This window comes from Melospiza melodia, chromosome 1 (genome assembly GCF_035770615.1).
Source record: "Melospiza melodia melodia isolate bMelMel2 chromosome 1, bMelMel2.pri, whole genome shotgun sequence".
In the NCBI taxonomy this organism is placed as follows: domain Eukaryota; kingdom Metazoa; phylum Chordata; class Aves; order Passeriformes; family Passerellidae; genus Melospiza; species Melospiza melodia.
In genome coordinates, this window is record NC_086194.1 from 135,202,951 (window position 1) to 135,222,825 (window position 19,875).

A 19,875-nucleotide genomic window follows, 5' to 3' on the forward strand; every position below is an offset into this window, starting at 1 on the left:
ATATGAATGTGCTTCTCCTGTGGCATCAGCTTGTATCGATCACCATGATGCTTTCCACATACTGTTTATGTAAAAAGGCAATGAAGAGAACACTACTGAGTTGGTGTTCTTTGCATTTCAAATGAGTTACATTAGAGGCCTTGTTTATTGGCAAGTCATAAAAGGAAAAAAATGGAATAAACTCACACTGTGCTCTGATGTACACATCTGTGTTGTATGCACCATTCAGATTACAGTGTATGGGAATTCATAAGGTATTTTTCTGTTGAGCTGAGATAAAATGATAGTTCACAAAATGTGATGTCATTTACACCAAGAAATATGGTGTAAAACTGTACACTGTCAGTGTAAACAGTTGTATGGAAAGGATGTGTTTCCATGCACAGTTAACTGTTGAATATTCTATTTAGGTGCCAGCAAAAGGGAAGCTGAAATACTCCCACTGAGGAGAGTGGCAGATCTCAAAGCCTCAGTGTGCTGTGGTTCCAAACAAGAGGCCAAGAAATGCAAAATAGGTGGGTAACCTGACTCCAGGCGTCCCATGCTGCAATCAGTAATTACATGGCAAAAGCAGCAGATTACGGTGAGGGGAAGCTGAGATGATTCAGCAATGGATTCCTGGTTATGAAACAATTCAGGGAAGATGCTTGCTTATTATGATGACATTTCAAGGTGAACAACATCGGTGAGGAATGGTGTTGCAATCAGAACTTTGTAAGCTGTGAGTTAACAGGAGGAGCCTGTTTCCAAAGCACGTGCTTATGCCAGGATGAAAACACATGACTTCCTTGCTCTTATGATGAACATACCTAAGGAACAGCCTGCTATCATTCTATAAGTGATGAAAATGACAATGATGATTAATAATTTATATACCTAAATTAGATGCTTTGGTGTGGTAATGGAATGTTACAGCTCGTTGCTATCTTGAGGTGAAGAGTGGATATGGTAAGTGATAAGTCTTGGGGAACACAGAGTGATTTAGGATAACTTGCATTCCACTCACTGCCAGCTAGACTTGATGATTCATTTAGAGAATTGTTTAGCATTTTGAAATTAAGTATTTGTGTGGCTTTTTGTCTCAGTTTTATCCCAGTGTTTAAAAACATTGAATTTTTTTGTCAAACAGAAACTTATTCTTCTGACTGATGTATGCACTGTAATTGGTCTCTAGCCCCAAACTTATCTTACTCTGCAATTAACTTTGAATTTGTACCAGAAGCTCAATTTTCTAAGTGGTAGTAAGAACACAGGAATGAAATTGTCCACATTTGACTGCACTGAAAAAAAAAAGAAGCAAAAAACCTGCTGCAGCTAGAGAAGCCACGGAAATAATTCTGTGAGTGATATTTGTATTATTGACCTTCCAGTAACAAACCTTCACATGTCTGTCATTTGTTTTAATCATAAAAAATCTATTAAACATAGGAAACAGGGCAAATGCACAAATAGGTCAATCTAAAAGTTAAAAGTACATCACTAATGATATTGAGAGCAGGGGTAACCACACAACCAAGAATGCCTAAAAATGACAATATATTAACAAGGTAAATTAACAGTTTATTCACCTCTGTACACTTTGTACATACCCCATGTTATGAGAAGTTAAGAGACATCATAAGAGGCTGTTGTGGTTTAACCCCACACACCAACCAAGCCCCATGCAGCCCTTTGCTCACTCCCCACCAGTGGGATCAGGGAGTGAATTTGGAGTGAAGAAACTGGAAAACTAGTGAGATAGAGATAGTTTAATGTGGAAAGCAAAAACTGTGCACACAAGCAAAGCAAAAGAAGGAACTCATTCACTGTTTCCCATGGGCAAGCAGGTGCTTGGCCGCCTCCAGGAGGGCAGGGCCCCATCACATGTGATGATGACTTGGGAAAACAAATGCCATCACTCCAATCATCCCCCTTCCTCATTCTTGCCCCCACATAAAGATACTGGACATGATGCCATAAGGTCTGGAGTATCTCCTGGGTCAGCTGGGGCCACCTGTCCTGGCTGTGTCTTCTCCCAGCCTCCCATGCACTCCCATACACTCATGGCAGCAGGAGAAGCAGAAAAGGCCTCAGCTCTGCGTAAGTCCTGCTCAGCAACAACAAAAGCATCTTTACATTATCAGCCTCGTGTTCAGCGCAGAAATCCAAAACCAAGCCCCAAATCAGCCACTGTGAAGAAAACTACCCCAGCCAAAACCAGCACAGAAGCATGTCAAATTAAGCCTATCAAGTCTACCAAGCAAGTCTATAAAAATAACTCACTCTCTTTTTTTTATGTGTGTAAGAATCAGTCAAACACATATGCTAAAATCTACCCATGTAGTGAGGGATTTGGCTGAGGTTTTCTTATTGTGTAAATCCTCTGGCATACTTGAAATTGTCAAGGTGATAAAACTGACAGTACTTCAGTATATTAATGTATATGATTGTTTGATGTGTGAAATTATCATGGCTGCTAATGACCATGCATAGTAATTGTAAGTATAATTCATTTTATTGCCTGGCCTTTTGATTGGTAGTAAAGATTAGGGTTAGATAATTATTCTTATCCTCAAGCCAGCTGGACCTTTTGAATGTTTCTGGTGGATTAGACATTGATCAGTATTTTTGTTACCAGAAATGTGAAGATGCTTACTTGCAACGTGCTGAGATGAATGGTATTGAAAAGTATTTTCATAGCTGAGTTGCAATAGATGCTTTAAATATATGTCATAAATTACTGGTAATTATTATATCCCACAGCTTTTAATAAATGGTTATTAAGTATTTTTCAATATGTTAATAAATCATTCATATATTATCAGCATGTAAAACTTAAAACTCCACTGAAATAAAAAGAAAAATATGGATTTAGTGGAATAAGATTACTTTATTAAAGTGCTTGATAAATAATTACTTTACTGGGACGATGAATGACTTGAGTTTGTCTTTTTAAAACTTAATATAAGCCATTCTCATACTGCAAACAGATGTGACAAATTCCTTGATAAATACAGGCAAGAGATATTTTAACATTTTCTGACAAAACTCATTTCTGCAGGGTCTAACAGTTCTTTAGGTCTCTGCTGAATTTATGGAAGAATTTTATTTGACATTCAAAATGGTTTGATATCATATCAGTGCTAACAATTAATGTAGTGGCAATTTGCATTCACGTGTTTGGAGGAAGAGAAAACCTCCCAAATACATATAATTCCTCAAAAGGTGAACTGATTAGCACTGGTAAAGACTGGTGAGGAAAAGAACTTCTCTATAGGTCACTAGCATTTGTTGAAGTTAGTGAATTTATATCATGAAAACAAATAAAGAAGCACATAGTGTCTGTCTGTGATAGTGAATAAAGTGATGTGATTGACATTTTAAAGTAATCCAATATTAAATACAAGATGACAAGTGGGAATCCCTTACTACACAGTGTATGTGAACCTTAACTCTCCAGTTTTATAATTTTAACTTTCAGAACGGCAGGAAAAGCTCCAATTTTTTCCTGGGTCAAAACATGCTTCTGATCCATAGAGGTCAAAGGCACCAGCCTGAAATCTCACCAGATAGCTATGTCTTAAAATCTAAGTAATAGTTTTATTAATTAATCTGAAGGAAATTCTCAGCACAAGTTCAATGAATCCCTTGGATCTGTGTGTATCCCTTCTAACATTTTTGGCCAAAACTCAGGACTGCAGGGGAGCACCCACTAGGCAAAGCCCTCTGCAGTGAACCTGACATCCTACCTCAAGATGAAGTGGATCAGAGGTGTGCAGGAAGTGGCTGTACACCCTATAAATGGAGAAGAACAGGAGTTCCAGCTCACAGAAATTGTATCTTATATTCTGAATCAAAGCATGTGTTGCTTGTTTTCCAAGGAATAATATGGAGCACAGAACACCTCGTTTCCTATGTTTTTTTTTTCTTTTAGTTGATTCAATATACTTCATCACACAGTCAGCCAAACTAAATCAATCTCTACTGAACTAAAAATTAGTAGCTGCTGTATGAGGTAGATGTTGTAATACTGCTGAGGCATGATCCAGGGGATAACTATATGCTACTGCAGCTATGAGAGGGTTTGTACTTACAGGCATGTGAGAAAAACTTTCAATACTCTAAAGAAAATCCTTAGCTAATGAATTTAAGCCATCCTACAGTGAGCCTACTGAGACACAGCTCTAGAGCTGTGGAGATGGGCAGGGATCCCTCTGCAGGCCTGTGCATGCCTCATCCATCTTCTAAGATGCTGCTTATCTGGATCCACATCCAACCCTGCAGCTGCTCCGTGCGCTGCCAGTTGGTGACTACCATGCCAGTCAAAGGGCAGCTCCACCCTGTGGCTGAGAAGGGGCTCGGAGTATGTGGCTCAGCAGCTGCAGTCTGTGACCTGGCAGCACCCAGGTGTGGGATCTGTGAGGCTGCAGTCATAGCTGCTGTAAGGGCACCAGCTGCAGGCCACCAGCGCTTGTCTGCTGCTTCATTCCTGTGAACACACACAGCTGGTGCTGCATTCCCTGGGAAGAGGGCACAGAGCCTGTCATTGTTGTGTGTAAAGACACTTGAGAATTTAAGCTGCAGAGCCTCACATCCCTGGGAATGTGAAACATTTGGGGAAAAGTTGCTGTTGACTGTGCTCTTCACAAGGGAAAATACAGGTATCTTGGGGACAATTTTAGGCAAATGAGGAGAGGAGAAAATGATAAAGCTTTCTATCACAGGTAGAAAACTGGCTTTGCTTCGCAGAAATAACATATTCCCCAAAAAAACCAGGGAGGAGAATGATGTCTTCTTTAAGTTTGATGTCTTCTTTAAGTTAGTCAGACACACAAAGTCATTTTGTGTGTAGTCTGACCAGTTCTTCCTGTCAAATGGTATTCCTTTCCTCCCAATTAATTGAAAGGCTGAAATAAACCTCTTTAACTCTTTTCAACATGAATGACAAGTATTTGGACTATTTTACTAGGATGGGTTGTTTATTTACAGGTAGGTATAATGACTCTTGAATGTAGTCATAAATAATGTACATATTTTCTTGTGTACTGAAAAAAATGAGTTCTTATTTATGTGATGGTAGTGCTGAGGACTACAAAAATAGGTAACCTGATGTCTTTTGCCTTGACTAAAAATATTCACTATCACTGTGCAGCTATAGAGCCTAATAGCGATGGGACAGTAATCGTAGTTATGGGGAGACTGGCAGTAAGGAGAAGGAAAGATGAAATTCCTGTTCAGGAAGTATCCCTTATTCCAAGACCACTTTCTGATATCAGGGACTGGGTTGGCTTAGGGACTTTGAACTCCAGCATTACAGACCAGAAGACAAAGGGGATGTGCTGATGGATGTCTGGGCACTTAGGCTGACAACCTGTTGTTTTGTAAAAGCTAAAGCTTCCTCAAGGTGTGACTCAATGCAGCTGCTGAACTGGAATTATCAAATAGTCTGAAAATCACTAACCAAAGAATGATTACCCCAGGAAGAAGTGCAACCAGGAGACCAGAAGAGCTGGAGCATACTAACAGTGCCAGCAAACCACAAAAGACCTCAAAGCAGTGCAAGAACTGGAGGGGATGCCTTCAGTAGTGAAAGGTATTATTTGGAAAAGGATTTCCTCTAAGAATTTATCACTACTATGCCTATTTATTTTGCCTCAGGTTAAGGTAATTTAGTAATTTAATTGCTCTTCTCATTAAGATACTGAGAAACTGAATGAGGATGGTATTCACATTTACACAAAGAGTGTCAAGCAGATTTGTTGTCATGCTGTCACCATTTTGGTCATGCCTCACCAGTGACCTCAGCCTTTCGAGGGCCCACAAGGTTTGGTGCTGGGACAGCGAGGTTGGTGAGTTCAAAAGGCATTAGCAGGCACCACATGTTCTGAATGGTCATGTTGCGGGGAACAGATTTATTTTATGCACTGATGGTGAAACTCCTGGAGTCTAAAAGATCTCTGAAGAATCCACAGGGAGAAGATATTACTTCTAAACCTCACCTAGCCTGAGAACCCTGCTTCAGATTTTTCTCTCAGAGAAATTCACTATGATGGATACCTGGGAGTGAAACATATCCCCTGTCTTCAGTCTGCTGATCAACAGCTTGGTTAGCAAAGTTTAAGCATGCAATGGCTCCCACAGAAGTTCTGTGCTTTGATTAATTTCCACTGAGTCTGTTCAGATGGAAGCTGACAGCTTTTCTTCTGGTTGATGGGCAAAGAATCAGTTAATCATGTTCTGAGAATGACTTTGTCACATTAACTGTGTCAACTGCTGTCATAGCATGACAGCTATGCTGTATTAACAAAAATGAAAATTAAAAAAGGTATAATTCCACATAATATTTTTCTAGACAGAGAAATGTGGTGCAGTTGAAACTTCAGCCCTTTTCATCTAGTTATTTGCAGAAATGAAAATGTAGAGAAATGTGAAACTCCCACTGTAAAACCCACTTATGCTGCAGGTCATGATTGAAAAACACTGGTTTATATTTACTAAGAGAGGCTTATGTGGCTTATCTGCTTCAACTGCTCTTGTGAGAGAAAATTGCCTACCATTTGTGCTGTTGCTGCCATTTTCTCCTGCTCAAGAAAAAAAGCATTGCCTGAAGATGGGCTTTAGAGTATTTTGCAGGGCATTAAGTCTAAAAGTTAAGTTGCAGATTCTCATAGGACTGTAGGGGAGTGGTTTTCCTAATCTGGTATCTTGTAGTTTTATATGGATCAGAATTGTGATAAGCTCAGACCAGACTAACACACACAGATCTCACTGCAATTGGAGTGCAAGTCAGTGCACACACTTAACAGTGCAAATATTTTAAAAGTAGAAAAATACAGGGTCTCTTGTAAGCAGCTACATGGGCTGGGGAAGACTATGTTGAGAAACAGAGTATGTTGAGGGGCAAGAGGCAAAGGTCATGTATGTCCTAGCAGACATGGACAGCTGTGAAAAGGTTTAGCACTCATGATCTGTGCATAAGTAAATGCCATCTTTCCCCTTGAGGAAGCAGTACAGCACAACACAGAGCTTTTAACAAATTTTTTAGCAGAGTGATATGCTTTTGTGACAACTGTTTAACCTTGAGAGATTTCATTCCATGGTTTCAGCAAGGATTACAGTAAATGATCAATTTAGGTAAAGTCACAATCTAATTAAACAAATTCAGTCTAAATCCCTGCTGGGCCAGTAAAGATTTGTCTGTCAAATACCTCTAAGCATTTTCATTTTCTATAGCAACAGTTAATTGGATATGGAACTGTCAGTTTAAATGCTTTAAATGAGGCTGATGGGATTAGTAATTGAATGGTGGGATTAATGATTTACAGCTGGTTTTGCTGCCCTGTTCCTTGCTTACAGCTATGCTTGTGATAACTCCCTATCCTTCTCAGATGGATGGAATAGTTTAATAGCGTAACTGCAATATAATTGTGTAGAATGAAATCCAGGTATGATACAGTAGCCAGGTAGCCAGTGTATTCCTGTTGACACAGAGAACAATTTTTAATACTGCATGGAGCAAAGAATTATGATCAAAATGCTAAAAGCAAGAACTCTAAGAGCAGCTGCCTAACTTCCACAGCTAACAGTTGGAACTGAAGGTCTCCGTCACCCTCCAATTAAAGTAGTCTTTCATGTTTGAGTCAGAAAGCAAACCTCAGTGTGGTGAAATTAAATCCAAGGCTGTGAGTGGAGGCTGACAAAGGGATTTCTGCAAGAGGTAGTAGGATTTCAAAGGGGATGGAAGAGATGAAGTCTGTGCTCTGCCAAAGCGTCTCTGCTGTTGGAGAAAGACCTGACTGCAAAGTGTAGTCATGTAGAGGAGTCTCGTTGGGGATGCTTGAATCTCTCAGCTTGTTGGGAACTGAAGAGAAGGATGGAAGCATTTAGGGAAGTGGTTACACTGTTCTCTGTGTGATTTTTAAGATCCTTCTTTGCTGCTTTAAAAGACCAGAAATACAGTGTGCTCCTTGGGGTGTCACAGCTTTCAGGACTAACTAACCTGTTCCAGGAACTTCTTAATTCTCACAGCAACCCAGAGTCAGAAAACTTTACCATTTGTTTGCCTTTTAAGCTGAAAATTCTAGCATGGTCTTGTTGGTATAAAAAGGAATTTTGTTTTTTGTGTCCAGATGATCACTGTAGTGCTTGAGGAAGAAAGCTATAAGGAAAAATTTCTGGGGCACTGTCATGTGTACATAAATTACAGAGCACTGTGATGTATACATAAATTACAGAGACAAATGAATTTGTCATTTTGCCTTACATGTAGGCCTCCAAAACCACTCTTAATGTCAGAGGGACCCTTATATACCTTAAACTGAAAATTTAGGTTCTTCTTAATTAAGTTCCCTTCAGAATTAAAATGAGTCAGTGCATATTTAGAGTCTCTGTTGAACACAGTATAATAATACTTATTTCAGTATATTAAATTAGAACATGTTTCTGTTCTAAAGATTCTATCTCGGGAAACATTATCTGAAAGAGCTAACAACATTAGATGTTATAATTACTAGTATTTATGATGTAGTTATAAACAATTATAAAGTAAATTATTGTAACTATTTAGAAATAATTACAAAATAATGATTGTAATAATAACCTTGTAGTTATTTATATTTATTACATATCGTACTGTATTTTAATTTACCAGAAATAATCAAACAGGAAATTCAAAGTTATGCTGTGCATATTTCAGTTCATATTTCAGAATAAGCCAAGTTCAGCTGAAATGTGGAAATAGATTTATAACCTTTGCTCATTATCCAAGATTTAAGATTAGGTTTTCAGGCTCAGCTTCAGCTGCAAGCAGTTTGGTATTCAGAAATCTCTGTATTCATCAGCTTCTGTCTCTCTCCTGTATGTGAACTCCTTTAGTTCAGGAAATACTTTTTATGTTGTTGTTCCTTCCTGTAATTAGCTCTATTAAAAAGCCCAACTCATTCTTGTCTAACCTCGATTAGACTATCTTTTTTTCCCTTTTGTTCCTTATGCAGAGGCATTAATCTCTTTGACTGGTCTGGACCCTTCCAGCATACATTGTTCATATTAATTATTTTTTTAATATACATACTTAGTATTCAGACCAATGATTCTATTCTGGAACAATGATAAAAGCCAGAAAAAGGAAATATATAATCCCATTTTTGGTCTCAGAATGACAATTTTTTCTTCAAAATACTCTTGCAATTAATTTTCCTTCTAGACATCAGGCTTTCCTCCTTTCTGCTTTTATTTATATAAAGGAATGCAGCTATTTCAATGATCTTGTGATGAAGTGATAGTTCTAGGAATAGGAATGTATTGTAAGACGAAAATTAATGGAGCCTTTCAGAATTTGAAATGAGAGCGAGATGCCTTTTTTCATCTCCCAGCTCAGTAGGTCCTATCTTCAACCTTATTTTGATTTGTGATTCAGGAAACCTTGATTGATTCACTGGCACATTTTGAGCTGATCTAACTTGAAATGTTAATTACTGGAAATGTTAGAGCACTTTAGAGTTAAAAAGGGCCTGAATGGTGGTATAACTGAAAGTCATAACATAAGAAATTCCATGTCAACAGAAGAAATTAGATCTTATTCTAATTTCACATCTTTAAAATTGTAATTATTGAAGCAAGAAAAAATACTGGAGATATTTTCAGTTATAATGGGAGGAATGGCGACTATTCAGTTTTACTATTTCATTCTGAGAATCAAAGTCACATCTGCCTTCCAGGTCCATTGTTCAGCCTTGGAAGAGGCTTACTCCACTTTGGATGGCCTTACCCCAGTTTTGGGTTGCATGCAGATATCCCAGTTAGATATTTGTACCAAGTGCTTTAGTTTTTCTATATAAATTCACAGAATCAATTCGGTTGGACAAGATCTCTGACATCATGGAGTCCAACCTGTGACCCAACACCCCCATGTCAGCTAGAGCATGGCACAGAGTGCCACATCCAGTCTTTCCTTAAACACCTCTGGGGAGGGTGACTCCCCCACCTTCCTGGGCAGCCAATTCTAATATCTAAATGCTATTTCTGTAAAGAAATTCTTCCTAACATCCAATCTAAACCTCCCCTGGTGTACCTTAAGACTATGTTCTTGTGTCCTGTTGTTGGCTGCCTTGGAGAAGAGGCTGAACCCCACAAATCTCATTTTAGGGAGTTATGGAAAGCAATAAAGTTTCCCCTGAGACTCCTTTTCTCCAGGCTAAACACCCCAGCTCCCCTCAGATGCTCATCAGACTTGTACTCTGGACCCTTCACCAGCTTTGTTGCACTTCTCTGGATACAGCCCACCACCTCAAAGTCATTCCTGAACTGAAAGGCTCAGAACTGAACACAGGATTCAAGGTGTGGCCTGTCCCATGCCAAGTACAGAGGGACAATCACTGCCCTGGTCCTGCTTGCCACACTATTCCTGACACAGACCAGGATGCCATTGACCTTCTTGGCCACGTGGGCACACTGCTGGCTCATGTTCAGAAGTTGACAACCAGAGCTTCCAGGTCCTTTTCCACCAGGTCCCTGTCCAGCCACTCTGCCCTAGCCTGTGGCACTGCAGGGTGTTGTGGCTAAAGCACAGAACCCGGCACCTGGACTTGTTAAACCTCACATTGTTGGATTCTGTCCATCTATCCAGCCTGTCCAGGTCCCTTTGCAGAACCCTCCTACCCTCCAGCAGATTGACACTTGCACCCAACTCAGTGTTGTCCATGAATTTGCTGATTCAATCCCCTTATCCAGACCATCAGTGAAGACATGAAACAGGACTGGCTCCAGCACTGATCCCTGGGGGACACCACGAATGACCAGATGCCAACTGGATGCAGCACCACCACTCTCTGGCCAACCAGACAGTTCTTAACGCAGCGAAGGGTGCACCGGCCCAAGATGTGGGCTGCCAGCTTTTGCAGGAGTATGCCATGGAAGATGATGCCAAAATGATTGTTCCTTTTATACATATTGTTCATATTTATTTGTAGTTCTGCAGACTGTTCTTATATAGTTCTACATTTACTTCAGAACTTTTCCTATTAGACATGAGAATCCTGAAGGCCTGTTCTAATCTTGCTTCGTATGGGAATCAAGACCAAGAAACCTTCCCAAGACACTTTCCCACCTTACCAAGGAAGGTGGCTTTAGAAGAGGTTGAACCAAGAAGGGGAATTCTTCATTTGTGTTTCTAATTGGGGAGTCTTGCCAGTCTCGTCTATGCTAATTTGCTAAACTTATAAAACTCTACATGCCCTATATCACGTGTGCATCTTTGGCACATTTTTTGTGTGCATTTCAGCATGTTGTGCACCTGGAGGGATCTTCATTAAAATCATAACATTTTATTACCTAACCTTGTCTGGCTCTTGATTTTAGGGCTCAAAAGGTGACAAAGATGGTGGCAAAGGTGTCATATTGGTATAAATTTAAAGGTTTAGTTGATCAAACCCCTTCATTTTTCAGTATACATACTAGATCTCTTGAGGTCTGGGAGTTTTATTCGTTTTTAAATTACCAAGGTTTTGTTAACTGTGAAGGATGGGGAAAAACAGCTGGTCAGCTGTTTGCAACAACAGGTACAGCAATGCTTGTTTTAATTTGAAGGCCAGCAAGGGTCCTTTGACTAAATTACAGGTGAGTAACATTTTAGGGAAAAGAAGTGACTAAATGTTGAAGTGAAATAATAAGGATGTCATTTATTTCTTCCTGGAGTGTACATTTAAATCAAACCTTGTTGGAGAATTTTGCTCAGAAATGGCTTATAGAGTTTTGTTCAGACATGCCATAATCATATACAGCTGATGGAAAAGTAAAAGGCAGCTGTGAGGAGCAAATTCTCACAGCCTGTTTCTGTAAACAACAAAGTTCTCAGGCTGTTTTTTTCATAACAGGTAAACATTCTATCCTTGGCTGGTATGGGAAAAGCAAAAGTTGACAAACATGGAGGCCTTGAGAACTTTCATAACAGGGTGAGAAAATAAATCTTGATTTCAATAACAAACCACAGGTATTGAAAACAAAAGGAGGGATTAATGTGTAATCTGTAACCTATGATGAGCTCGGGTTTTGCAATATGTATGAGCTTAATTAACACTGTTATAAAATGTGCATGGTGGATCAATAAATCAGAGTTCGATGCTGATCAGAGGATGGGTTGACTCCCTTCGCTTCTACAAAACCTGTTGCTGATGGCTGCATCCCATGTGTGGGTTTGTGCTCCAGAGCAGCCCTAGTGCACACAGCCCAAGGTTCTTGTGGATGAAACCACTCAGGTGATGCATTGTTCTCCAGCCACTATGGGCAGGTGCAACGGAGGAAAGAATGGGAAGACTCTTCCTGTGGCTGGTGGCATCTTGAAGAACTCTATAGTAAGGTGATAGGGAACACAACTGAATCCTGAAGAGGCCGTGGAGCTTCTCCAGGCACCTGTATTTTCTGGATTTAAAATTGTTATATTATCAGTTCTGTACAGCAGGAAGAGGAAAATAGGTGCTATGATTTTAATTGAAGGAAAAGGAATGCCTTACACTTTAGCCAGCCTTCAGCAGGATTTTTGACCGCTTCAGACTACCTATACCATCCTCTAAGGGCAAAGCCTGAAATCATCATAACTAATTGTATGTGATGAGGCCTTCAAGTGCATTTTGAAACACATCATAATTTTCTACAAACCATGAGAACCTAGACAATCCCATTGCCTTGAAATTAAAGAAAAGTCCGACCATTATTTTCCCTTTTTGTAAATAGCTAGTACTGTGCAAAACTGAGATACAGATATTGAAAGCAGAGTCACAGAGGGTTTTGGCAGTGCCATGGCCAAGGCAATTTTCATCACGTTAGTTTAGGTGGGAAGTGACAAGTAACTAATAGCAATAGGTGGAGGAAAACTGCTCACAGACTAGGAATAGAGGAGGACAGTCAGGATTTTGGGAGGAGTTGTACACTGGAATGAGATATGGCCTTTGATGTAAGTGCTACCTGTGTAAATTGCAAAGGAACTACAGTGTTAGCATTGGCTTTTCTGTTTGTTCTCAGATTTACTTATACTGCCTTTGTTTGAAACACAGAAGTCTGACCAGCACTTTCCTATACTTCAGTTGTGCCAAAGTGAGGAATGAAAGACAAAACTATTCCATGGAAAAACATTTGTCAGGTGCCCTGCAAAATCGAGTATTTCTATGCAATTTCAAGTCATGTTTATTTTGCACAAATATCTTACCACTTCTTAAATTAGTGTTTATTATTTTAAAGGCCATGTATACAACCCTATAGTGGATGTATGTATATCAAAGATGTAACTAATCAAGCATATAACTGTGTTGTACACTGGAGAAATTATTTTAGGGCTTAAAGTCTAACACACTTAGGATTTTTTATTTTTTTAATGTCAATTGTTTAACACTGTGAATTATAAATTTAGGCTTTAAATATTTATTCTGTTAACTGATTAAAATAATTTATTATTTTAGTGTTCTAAGAAACAGAAAACTAAAGACAAAAGTATATTTAAACTGTTGTGTGTGCACTACAAATTCTGTAATTGCGGAAAAAAAGGTTGGCATTGCTCTGATGGCTTAAAGAAAAATTGAGATGATATTTGATTAAATGACAGAAAAAATAGCACTTCAGAATTTTTGCAGTTAGGATGAAGAATTTATTGTATGTACAGTTAAGCAACTCTACTGTAGATGTAGTTCCTCTTTAAAGAAAACAAATACAGTAATCAAAATAGTTCTAGCATGGAAATTACAATACAGACTGAAACTTGACTAAACCAGAAAGTAGTTATTTGACTTGAAAGAACACAGAACCTGAAACAACAAATCGCAGTTTGCATCATTAACCAAGGACAGTAAAAAACTGTACAGTACAAGCAACACGTTACAATAAATTATGACAAATAAGGCAGTCTTTCTCATTTAGGACAAAAGGGATAAAGGGAAAGGTATTAAAATCTCATAAAACCACCATATCTCTTTTCCATCTCTGGGACTTCTTTGGAATAAGTTTCCCCATCTTCTTCTGAAGGGAGAATGGAGTCGGCAAAGCGCTTAAGGAACCCACCATATCGTTTCTGGTAATCCAGCCACCACTCTGGCCTGCCCACTCTTCTCATGAAGCCACCATATCTCTTTTGCAGCTCTTTGGCCTCGTCTTCCAACTCAGGGCTGCGCTTTGTGCTTCTCATGAAGCCTCCGTATCTTTTGCTGACATCGCCATCGTTTTCATTTACGTCTCGGTAGTGCGCTGCTTCGGGGTTATCCCCTGTTCCCAGAAGCTCCTTCAGGAGGTCAGAGGAGTTGGCAAGGGCATCGTCATCCGAGTCTTTCTTCATAAACCCTCCATACCTCTTAGCCAGGATTTCTCCTCCATTAGCTTCATCCTCTGGCTCTGCCCGATAGAGCTCATCCATTTTCTTCATGAAACCCCCGTATCTTTTCATGAAGCCTCCGTACTTCTTCGCAAGCAAATGGTTCTCGTCCAGCTCTTTCTTGTCTCCTGGAGCAATGTTGCCATCCTCAGAAAGATCCAGCTTTGCCAGTTGCAAGAGCTCCTTGCAGGTCTCCCAGGCTTTGGCAGAAGGCAGTTTTCCTTCGCATTCTAGTGTACACGCCTGAAAAATGGATGTGGTTCGCTGAGAATTATTTGATAGTAACTATCACCTCGCTACGACCTTATCTTAGATTTATAAGATTGTTATAAAAGAGCATGAGCGAGCCTCTCTGTGAGCGGCTTGGAAGAAATGCTCTTTGGGAACAGCTGGTTTGGTACCTGTCTGGTTTGAAGCTCTTCATATCCCTCTCTGAAGGACCAGGTAGTCTCCACTACAAGATAATGTGAATTGTGGATCCTCTATGTTAAGGTTGCCATTATGCTTCTGTTTCAAAGGAAGCCAAAAGTACGGTTCCTGTATCTGCCTTACACTTGTGAGAGTTATGATTTATTTTTTAAAATTTACTACTGGGAAGCTAAAAACCAATTGTTGTTTGCTTCATAATGCAAGTGTAGAAATGTATTCAATCTTCATAATTGAAAGTATAATTCAGAAACTTTAGCAAAGCTGCACAGCATGGTCATTGCAAAGAAGCCAGCTGTGCTGCACTGTTCAGGATCTTCAATACACTGCATAGCTTTAAAGGCTGTGTGTTGCCATTTGTTTCTCGTTGTACATGTTGGAATAGATCATTCCAACATGTACCAATAGAAATGTAGAAATACAGGCTCTCTTAGGGTAGGATCAAAGTTCTAGTTTTGCTAGCTGGAAAGCAGTGATCATCAAAGAGACAGAAAAAAATCCTAAGCTGTGTTGTTTCTGACTGTATTGAAAAATTGTCAAGCTACAACATGAAAAAAGCTTTCAGTACCTTATGCATATCTCATAACCTGTCTTGTGATGATAATAACATGGTTATTAGCTACTCTTATCTCTCTTGTGTCAGGGGAATTTACTTCTTGTGCAGCCATACCCTTAAGTTGTAAAATGAGGTGATTCCAGTGTTGTTTCTTCTTGCCTGTGGTTTTCATACCACAATGGGTAAAGAAAAATCATCAATATTTTCAATAAGAGAAACACTCATTCTGACTATAGATGATATGTTCTAGGGATCCTAACATACTTTAAAATGTGAAATTAAACTCCAGCATAGCACTGTCTGATAGCTTATTGTCCACTGCAAAGTCTGTCTCTTCAGCCTCACTTTACTCTAAGAAATTTATATATGACTTTTTTGGTATGATCACAAGAAAATTAAAGGGATTTATATATTTTGTAATACAATAATTTAACTGCCACTACATGCTGATTACTATATATTATAGTCATGCTGTAGGGAGAGTAAGATTTCAGCTTCAGTCTGAATTGCTCTAAATCAAAGAAAGAATAGGTCTCTCTCTTCCTCAATTAGTTTTAATAACCTCCTATTGTCAGATGAACATACTTCATAAACGTAAGTGACCAGGTACAGCGTGAAATGTCTGGCATCTAACAAATCCAGGATAATAAATTCAGTTATTATGTTACTAGATACTAATTCCTAGAAACAATAGTTTCCAAGAATTGTTTGTACATGTTTGACAAATACAAGATATGCTACATTGCTTCTTTACCTGTTTAGTTAATAAACATTCTTACAGAACAGAACATTGATTCTTTCTTTAATGACTACTGAAGGTGTGCAAGAGAGACTGTCAAAATAGACATGCAGAATATATACTCTGAAAAACCCTCCCTCCATAAGGGCAAACTACCACTTCTTTTACCCTAGTTGATATTAAAACTAAAGTTTGATTGAAAGCTAATGTAAGCAGAGAGAAAAAAAAAAAAAAAAAAGAAAGAAAAAAGTAGAGGGAACTGTTTGGCCAGCTGTCCAAATAATATTGCCCTTTTGAGCCTGCTATGGTAAAGAGCTCTTGAGCTTTTGGAGTAAGTAGAAGTACTCAGTGGTTCCTAATTCTGTGTAAGGCTAGCGAGCCCAGCCCTTCCTTTTGCATGATCCCAAGTAACCAGTGACATGAGAGGAACAAATTTTTAAGATCATTTAGATGTGCCGAGAGCACAATGCCTCAATGTGTGTGTGTTTGAGGTCAGGAACAACCGATGCCACTGGCAAAGTACTTGGCAGCCAGACTTCCCACCTTCTTCAGGAAGGGAAGAGGGACCTCAGACTTGCACTGAAGCCCAATCTTTAGATTTCAAGTTGAATTTCCTCTATGACTATTCTTTAAAATTATTTCAACACCATAAGAATTACAGATAACCCCCATCCCCAGTCTCCCTCATTCTGGACTTAGCACAGTTTGTCTAAGCCAGCATCTTCCACAGGTATATTCCTAACGCTGTGCAGCACCGTGAGGAGAGGAGGAACAGCGAAGGTACTGCTACTCAAATAGGCGTTAAACACACTTTTTTTTAGTGAGACTTCAGGCAGATCTTTTCAGCTCGACAGCCGTCCTGCCCGGAGAGAGCTCATCTTACCATGGAGCCAGCGGACAAGGGTCGGGACCCTCCCTCCCGTTCCGCTCGCCTTCCCCCCGTCCTGTCGGTGCTGGAATGCCCTGGAGGGGCAGCGTCCCCTCCGTCCCTTGCAGAGATGCCCTCTCCGGTCGGATTTCCCTTCCTCCTTACGTTTTCATTCGGCCTTTCCCTGGCTGCCCGCGGGGCTGCTCGGCGGTGTCGCTCGTCCCCGTTCCCGAGGCCGCCTCTCGCCGTCGGGCAGCGGGAGGGACGGGAGGGACCGGGGCTCCTCGGGGCGCTCTGGGTTTCTATCAGTGCTCTCCGCTCGCTCCTCGCCCTCTGCCCAGCGCCCCTAAACCCACTTCTCCCTCTCTCCCCTCTTCAGAAAAAGCGTCTTCCAAGCGACCCCGGTCACTTCCCCCACTATTTATTTTTCTTATTTCGCTGTTTTTCCCCGCTCCCCCTTTCCTCCCTCCAAAGTTAGCGGGGAAGCGGCCCGGCCGCGGGGATCCAGGGCTCGGAGGCGCTCCCGGCCCCGGTGCCGCTTACCAGGGGGTGGATGCCGGCGCGGGGTCCCAGGTGGTAGGCGCAGGCGGCGCAGTCGCGGCCGCAGTCGGCGCGGGCCCTCGGGAGCAGGCAGGTGCTGAGGGCCAGCAGCGAGCAGCCGAGTCTCAGGAGCAACGCCATGGGGCTGCGAGAAGGAGAGGTCAGCCGGCAGCCGCCTCCTCCCACTCCCACCCCGGCACGGCCTCCCCCAGCCTCGGAGAAGGAGAAGGCGGCGTGAAAGGGCTCAAACCAACTCCGCTAAACTCACGCTTTTTAGAGCGGGCGTGATGGCGCTTGCGAGGTAAGCGGGAGCTTTAACCAAGCGGGCGCTTGGCTGCTGCAAGGCAACTGACCTGCGTCCGGATCGGGAGCGCACCCGGAGGATGAAGCGCCCAGAAGACCCCGTTTGGTGACAGTGCTCGTCCCCAAACACTTTATCCCTCCCTGCCTGCCAAAGCCGGCACCGCAGGGGGAGAAGGGACCGCGAAGCGGCACGGACGGGATCCCGGCCCCTCCCGGGATGGGTTTCCCACCGGGATGCCCCGAGCAGCCTCCCCAACACCGGCACCAGCCCCGGCAGAGCCGCCCCGGCCCTTCCCGGTCCCGGCCGCGGGCAGAGCAGCTCCTCACTCACACACGCTGCCCTCGGGGCTCCCGGGAGTTGCTGAGAGAAAGGAGCTGCGCCTTGCTGAAGCCGCGGCGTCGGAGCCACTGATGTTTATAGCGAGACCGAGCAGCCTACGGAGAAGCCCCGGGGGAGGCAGGCCGGGCAGAGCCGAGCCGAGCCGAGCCGGGCCGGGCCGGGCCTGCTGGCAGCTCCAGCGAGGGCGCCGAGCCGAGCCCGCTGCCGGGGCCGGGCGCGCCGCTGCAGAGCGTGTGCGGGCGGCGGCGGCGGCACTTTATAATTGGGGACCGCGGGGACAGGGCGGCCTCCCCCAATCGCCGTCGGGCTCCCGCTGACGCGGCCGCTACGACATCCCCCCCGGCACCACCGCCCCGCCATCCGTGACTCCAGCGGGGCCCGGGATGAGGGGGTGTGTGTGTGCCCCTGCCACCGGGGAGGGGCAGCGCCGAACCGGCCCCGCCAAAGTTACCGGGGGAAGTTTAGCCGGGGGCGGGCGGGGAATGAGACAGCCCGTGAGTCATGCGGGGGTGGGCGTGAGGGACCGGGAAAGGCGCCCCGGGGCTGCGGCAGCCCCTCGGAGCTAACCCCATTCCCCGGGCAGCGGAGCAGGCTCCCCAAAGAGCCTCGCACAACGCGGAGAGCGGGACTGAGTTTGGGAAATTTGGGAGTTTTTTGTGGTTTTTTGTTTGTTTGTTTGTTTGTTTGTTTGTTTTTTGCTTGTTTTTAATTCTTTTTTCCTTCTCTGTTTCCTCCCTTTCTGCTACTCCGCCAAACCCCCAAGCTGCTGTGCTGAGAATTCTTGCTGCACGTCTTCTGCCTCTCTCCCTGAGCCCCAGGTGTAAAACCGTTTGGGGGAAGCAGAATTTATTAGACCAAGGAAGAAGACAAGGGTTGTAATTTGAAACTATTGGAATTCACTAGTATGGGTAGATTTGCATTGTCACAATTTTGGCGCTCAGGAAAACACAAACAGGAATGAACCAGAGAGAAGCAAACCTCCAAGCCCTTCTTCAAGGCTCTCAAGCACAGCAGCTAGGGCTGCTCACTGTTGTGCTCTGCCTGACATCTTGGGGAACAGGCATAAAGCAATGACACTGATCCCTGACACCTCTTGTTTGTAGAGGGCTCTGCCCCAGCCATGCTCAGCTGTATTTCTTTGACTGTCAGATGCCAATTTCTACTTCCAGCCCCAAATCATTTCTAGTTGGTCTATATTAACTTGATTTTCTTCCAGCATTAAAAGAGGATTTTCCCCCATGCTAGTGTGTTTCTGGAGTGGGATTATTCTCTATAGTCCTCATTTTGCTGAAGTGAACAAGCTGTGCTCTTCATCAGTCTGTCCTAAGATGTCATGTGAATGTTCTGCTCTGCATTTGCTTTGGTTAGAGTTCATAATTTCTGTGCATGAGTGATGGGAACAGAACACAGTATGTCAGTTGAAATTTCATTAGGACAATAATGGGTAATTATGTTCCCTGGAGGAAGAAGACACCTCAGTTTATACCTCCCCAGGTCTCATTTGCCTTTTCTGATGCTGCAGTACATTGATGTCACACACTGAGATACAGCCAGATCTTTATCCCTTAGAAGTAAGAGGAGATCCAGTGTTATGACTGTATGGAAACCGTGATTTTTTGCCACCTTGTCTTTACATCAGACTCAGGTTAAGGATGCTCAAATGAATGTATGGATTTTCAGAAATACATCCATTCAAGCCAAAGGATTGCTATTGCCTATAATCAGTGTATGTGAGAAGAGAATCGGGCTCTCTGTTTATGCAGTAGTATCAGCC

The 19,875-nt window shown here is 42.2% G+C and overlaps 1 protein-coding gene across 1 annotated transcript; it reads right to left on the minus strand.

The window, feature by feature from the left end:
* Positions 1-13,589: 13,589 nt before the first annotated feature.
* On the minus strand, positions 13,590-18,461 carry PENK (proenkephalin). The gene is given in 4 exon segments (XM_063169046.1): positions 13,590-14,572; positions 17,462-17,603; positions 18,095-18,234; positions 18,237-18,461. Coding segments are annotated over 4 exon segments (1,173 nt in total). The 3' UTR covers positions 13,590-13,906.
* Between the last annotated feature and the right edge of the window lie 1,414 nt (positions 18,462-19,875).